Source organism: Denticeps clupeoides, chromosome 13 (assembly GCF_900700375.1).
Source record: "Denticeps clupeoides chromosome 13, fDenClu1.1, whole genome shotgun sequence".
NCBI lineage: Eukaryota > Metazoa > Chordata > Actinopteri > Clupeiformes > Denticipitidae > Denticeps > Denticeps clupeoides.
The window spans coordinates 4,087,474-4,093,662 of record NC_041719.1 but is presented as its reverse complement, the minus strand read 5'-3'; the positions used below and the strand labels follow the sequence as shown (position 1 = coordinate 4,093,662).

The 6,189-nt window shown below is 48.6% G+C and overlaps 1 protein-coding gene across 3 annotated transcripts; it reads left to right on the top strand.

Moving 5' to 3' along the window:
• The first annotated feature begins 324 nt into the window (after positions 1 to 324).
• On the top strand, positions 325 to 6,048 carry ccdc92ba (coiled-coil domain containing 92Ba). Of its 3 annotated transcripts, none has more exons than XM_029000786.1 (4): positions 325 to 429; positions 1,107 to 1,251; positions 1,879 to 1,926; positions 3,442 to 6,048. In XM_029000786.1, the coding sequence occupies exons 1-4, from the start codon at positions 394 to 396 to the stop codon at positions 4,056 to 4,058; spliced, it is 846 nt and encodes a 281-aa protein (XP_028856619.1). In that variant the 5' UTR covers positions 325 to 393; the 3' UTR covers positions 4,059 to 6,048. The 3 variants fall into 3 exon arrangements, with proteins under 3 accessions (XP_028856619.1, XP_028856620.1, XP_028856622.1); XM_029000787.1 differs by lacking the exon at positions 325 to 429 and adding an exon at positions 479 to 821; XM_029000789.1 differs by lacking the exon at positions 325 to 429 and adding an exon at positions 479 to 837.
• The last annotated feature ends 141 nt before the right edge of the window (positions 6,049 to 6,189 follow it).

Genomic DNA, 6,189 nt, shown 5'->3' with positions numbered 1-6,189 from the left:
TGTGGAGGTCAGGTCTCCACTTTTTTTGTTAAGTACATAACTCCACATGTGTTCATTCATAGTTTTGATGCCTTCAGTGAGAATCTACCAATGTAAATGGTCATGAAAATAAAGAAAACACATTGAATGAGAAGGTGTGTCCAAACTTTTGGTCTGTACTGTATTTTTTAGCTCTTCCTAAAGCCATTAATAATACAAATCCTCCACCGATTAGGACCATGAAGGGGTCCTGCAGGCCAGATCCTCACCGGAAATATTAAAAGTCCCAAGAAGTTATGGCATGACGGGGCTGTCAGCTCTGCAGAAGACGAAGGTCCGTGCTGATCCGCCGGTTTAATAAGAGAAACGCGTCGTTTTAAGCCATTTTCCGACCGACGCGGGGCGGAGCAGCTGATGGATGGAAGCCGCGGATCGATGACGGAGGGGCGGGTGGGTGTCGCGCCTCCTTCCAATCAGCTTCCTCCCCGTCTGGCGATCATCTCGCGTGTTGTTGTCGTCGTCGTCGTCGTCGTCGTCGTCGTCGTCGTCCCGTCCTCCTGCTCCTTCCTCTCGCCCGCTGTTTTTATTTCTTATATATATATATATATAGTTTGCGTTTTAACCTCGCTTTATTTCTGAAATGCGTGACCTTGCCGTCGACGACCGACGCGCGGGATGAAACGACGGCAGCGGACTCGCCCGTCCCGGTTAACCTCGGCGGATGCTGGCGGCTCGGCTTTCCTCTGGAAGCCGATCGATCGGCGCTGCGCTTCCTCCGAAACCGTCTTCCTCCTCCATGGGGCGTGAATAGAGAGGAGCAGGAGAAACGCGTCCGGAACGAGGTGCCAGCCCACGGCCGTGCGTTTTTCTGCTAATGCATGCCTTGCAAACATAATAACAATCATTATGCAACGTAAATCTAACGCATCGCATAGAACTGAATAGAAATGCTCGACTTTACAACTTCATGGTTGGTTTGTGTGGTATTGCACGGAGGGTTTTTAATGGATGCATCTTGCAGGGTAGGGAAATAAATGAATAAGCTAAAGCCAAGTCAGCCGTTTACACCGGCGCTGCAGCAGCAAGGAGTTGTGCCCTCTGACCGCCTGCCCTCTTCTATTGCACAGAGGACAGGGGTCGCCATGGCTACCGCCTCCCTGGCCCACCAGGTGGAGGGAGTGGAGAGGGGCATCGCCTTCCTGCGGCAGGAGCAGCTGGCCCTGCTGCGGGGCCTGCACCTGGAGATCCTCAGCCTGGAGAAGCGGTGCACGGGTTCGTCCCCCCACCCTCAGAATCCCACACACTCCCATGCAGTGGCTAGTGAGGTAGGCGTTGGGGGCGGGAGGGAGATAAATAAAGAAACGGGGGCAGAGAGGCAGTTTGCTGGTGGAGGATCATCTCTGCAACCATCATCTACCGCCAAACACACATTACAGAAACACACAGCAGCATGCATCATATTAGTTGAGCGCCAGGCCAAGATATTCGGGTCATTTTAACGTGTTTAATCTAGACTATTTACTGGGACTGGTGTAGCCACGGTGACTGCGCCCCGAGTAGCAGATCGGATAAATGGCACATGTGCCACGCCCAGTCTGGCTGCCACCCTGACCCGCGGTGCTGAAGGGGGGTCCTTTCGAGCTCCTCCACCCCGAGCAGCGAAGGAAGCCGAGGGGGTCGGGGTCCTTTTCTCCGCGCTGAAATGCATTTTTAGATTCGTTCCCCTCGCCTCAGGATGAAATCCATGCACAAATGCATACCAATGGAGAATCCTATATAGACTACTTAATGATCCCCATTTAATACCCATTTCATCAAAATAGCACGATTCATTAAAGGTGTATTTTTATAACTTTAACAAAACAGGTAAAGAGATATTGCAATTTTTTTTTATTACAGAGCTGACCTGTGACCTGAAGGTCAAGCCCCCCGGCAGATCTCAAGCAGGTGAGCTCTGAACTCTTCCAGTACACACACACACACACACACACACACGCACGCACACTGCAGCTCAGTCCTTCCTCGGGGGACATGCTGCATGTCCCCAGTTTCTTCTGTTGTTTAATGGCAGCTGCTGGGCGGACGTGGACATTGGTGAAAGGTTAAATGAGCCCCGCTGCCTAAAATTGTAGACTTTGAATGTCTCTACTGTCCGATCTAATAAACGTCCCCTGTGCGGCGTGCGAGGGCGTGAGCGTATAAATAGCTGCGCTGTGGAGACAGCATAATCAGAAGGACGGCACACATCGTGGTGGGCACGTCCTCATCCAGACATCTTATTATCCTCCTCCTCCCAGACAGTCCCATGCTCCAGCCCATCTCCAGATCGATCCACAGTTTTCTCTTCCTCTCCTCTCGTTTGTCTTCGCCGTCCCTCTGGGAGTGTCCAATTACGGCTTGTTTTTCTGTTTCGTTTTTTTCTTTTTTTTTCGCTGAGCCAAGAGTCGGTAGGTAGGACGGGGAGGGATCGCGTGGAGAGAAATAAACATATTTTCTGATGAAACCCGCAAAGACAGAGGGCCGCGGATAAAGGAACAGACGGACCGAGGGAGAAGGGGAAGGGGGGGGGGTGTCACGTTACGATGCATTTTCCCTATTCAGCGCATGACCTCATCTGTGGCGTGTGGGAAGTCGAGGACCCTTGCGGCAGGGATTACCCTCGGAAAGGGGTCAACTGGCTCAGACGAGACTCAGACGATGGGACCGGAGGCTGCAGCTCATCCTCTAGTGTTCTGCCCAAAGATACCGGACTTGATAAATATTAAATATTACACAGTAACGAGTGCTCTGACTAACAACAAATCGCGCCTATTTTCCTCAAACTCGGATTAAAGGTGAGGTAAACAGGATTTATGGAGAGTTTGTTTTTGGAGGGTTCATAATAAGCCTGAAATGAGCCCTTTTAAAGAACCAATCACAGGAAGACAAAAAGTCAAGACGATACATTAAACCGTAGATTTTAAAATAATAACAACATAAAGTAACATAATTAGGAATGCTGTAGTTTCTAATAGACACAGAGATGAGTGCAGGAGGGGTAACAACATAATCAATAAAAGATAATCAACTACCATTAAAAATTGCCACATGTCATGCACAGACCAGTTGGGTGAAGGGCCTGGCTTGTCAACAGAGCCATGCCCTGCTCATTTCGGTTCGTTGACTGTGGGGTTTTGCGCTTTTGCTTATGTTCCCTATAGCAGATGGCAGCCGCTCCACAATGGCTTGAGTTGAGGGATTTTCTCTAATCCTCTGCATTTGTCTGCCCACCATATCATCCATCAGATTAGTGGTAAAATGTCCTTTCAGAGTGAAGGATATTTAATATCATCCGCCGTGTTGCTCAGTGTGTATTTTGATTGGATCATGGGATCTGTGTTGGGGGATGAAGGCTTGTGTGCAGAGGTTCCTTGAAGGACCTCTGACCCCGTTTGTTCCGTGTGCCTGGCGGGATTGTATTAGACATACAGGAGGAGGAGGAGCAGCTGGAGAGTCGCTGTCGGGAAGTGGAGGGCCGTCTCGTCGAGCAGCAGCTCACCGTGGTGCAGCTGCAGCAGGAGCTGAGCCAGAAGGGGACTCTGGTGGGCGCCCTGCGGGCCAGCCTGAAGGACAAGGAGCGCCGCTTCCTGGAGGAGCTGAAGCGCCGCAGCCACCAGACCACCGTGCTCAACACCGAACTGCAGAAGCAGACCGAGGCCGCGGCCTACCTGTCCTTCCAGCTGCACGCGGCCACGCAGAAGCTGCAGCACCAGCAGCAGAGGTCGTCGGGGACGCCGCCGCCCACCTCTGCGAAGGCCAAGCGTCGCCATGGCAGCAAGCACCCTGCACACATCCGGGCAGAGAGGGCCAGGGAGTGCGTTCCCAGGGAGCGGGTGACGGCCCCCGAGGAGCCCAGAGCCATGCCGGACCCGGCGCTGTTCTTTCAACCCCGCAGACACCGGCCCAGGCCCCGGCACCAGCACAGACTGCCGCTGGACGGCCGAGACGGGGGCGAGGAGCACGGGGAGCCCCCCGAGAGGGCTCCGCCCAGGCTGGCCGCCGCGGCGGCCACGATCGCGGCTGAAGGCAAAGCCGAGTGAACCCAGCAATACTCGCCCGCGGACAACCCCTTTCACCTCCAACCTACGCACCTTGATGGACTCCAGCTCAGTTGTATAATCACTGCTGTCGATTTTTTATCAAGCTTCCAATGAACACTTTGGTATGAGTGGGGTTCAAGCATATCTATGCAAGTGCATTAAGATCACCTCCTGGTTGCAGGTCGGCAGGACTGGCCCGACCCTGCAGGTACGGTCCTCCTCTCTCCACTCGGCTCACCGTCTGTCGTCCTGGTAGAACGTCACCTTTTATTCCGCTGATTCGTGGTTGAAAATGGCTGCGAGTCCTTGCAGTGAGAAGCGTTTTTTTCCCCTTCAGCTAACACCTGACGGCCCTCCAGAGCAAGCAGGCCGAGGTTCTCACTTCCCAGTGAATTTGTCATCGGTGGACAGTACATCTCTGTTAAGTCCTGTTAGATTTCTGTTCTGTGTTTGTGGCACAATTTGGAAAACGTTTGCCCTCAGGGATAAAGGACTATTCATTGATTTCACTCTTGGGGATGGTCTTCATAACCGAAGGAGCTTGTTGTAGGATGGTATAGAGTCTATTTTATTTGCGGTCTGAATGACACCCCAACACTGAGGAGCTCCAGGGCTGGTCGATAACATCTAAAGCAGTTGGGTGAACATTGGGGACCAAGAGTCTGAAACTCAAATAAAAATTCTGGGATTCATCTCGTTATTACGCGGCACGTTCTTGCACCATGCTGGTGCATCATGGATCATATGGTTTTGCACGAATCTGAGCGTGAATTCTGATTTCTGGTCTCAAACCCAGATTGGCGGAGCTGGCACACTCCCGCCCCCTCATGGTGCTGTAATGGAATAACATCTGGGAAGAGCAGTCAGGACTTAGAATGGAAGTGTGACAGTTCAAATGACAGCATTGGGTTCATGATGCCGTAACACTGAAAAGGTCATTTTCACTGTAGACCTTCTCTTAACTGCAGCTTTTGCAGCGGGATACATTTGTACAGTATAATAACCCTTGCACAATATTTAACACTTTAGGCTCTTACAGTATATCTAAGTCTGATTTTTGAGATTTGTCCTTGGAGCCTTATGGGCTGATGAACAGCTACATATGTGATAGAATGCAGAACTATTTATCCATAAAAGGCTGCGTATACCGGCATCTATGAAATATTCAGCACTAAAGGAAACTTATTGAAATTAGCATTTACAGGATTATTTAAATAGTATAGAGGACATGCTATTAGAACAGGCAATACTTTTTTACATTTACATTTCAGTAATTATTAGGTTATTTATTTTGGGTATTGTATAGAATTGTATATAAGTGCATCTGGTTTGGTTATGGTTTGTTTTGTGCCACCCAAGGTTCAGTTGAATATATTTGTGTTATAATTATGCACTATTTAAGACTAGAATTACCAGTTTAAATGGAAGTTTTTGAATGCAGTGATCTCACTGGTGGCTTTCGGTCTGTGAGGACGAAAGAATGGCAATATGCGGACAGCATGCTGAATGCGTCTCTGCATGCAATGTCCGCAGCCTGAACTAGTGTTTGCAAGGTGTCATATGCTCTCGCCCAGGACTGTCTGCAAAGAATATTACATTACAAAATGTGTCTTGTGGTGCAGAGATATAATGCTTTGCTTTTTTATTAATATAAATTATTACTGATAGAAAGAGCAGGTATGAAAGAAAATTGGAATGTACTGGTATATAAATTATTTTTTCAGTATGTTATTTCTGTCTGTATTTACTTGGAAATTATGTTATGCCTCTGTGATATTTATTAGGTAGCATGATTCTGTTCTATTTGGAGGCTTTTGGTGTCCCTTTTAAAATGTCATTTGTTTTATAAAACTTCTTGCAATAATGGATTATAATCATTTTCACACAGATAGTGCAGGTGCATTTTAGATTCTGTTTTTACCGCGCACTGTGTTTGCCTACAGTTAATAATAGCTGGACAAAATACTTTAATAAACTTGAACTTGACTAAGTTGGTGTGGACAATGTATTAGTGTAATGGAATACACGTAATAGTGATATGTAAGGTGATGACAAGAAAATAAGTTTTTGTACTGTCCATGTTACATCTCAATCATCTAAACTGATGAACGATCTCCTACAGATACAGAGT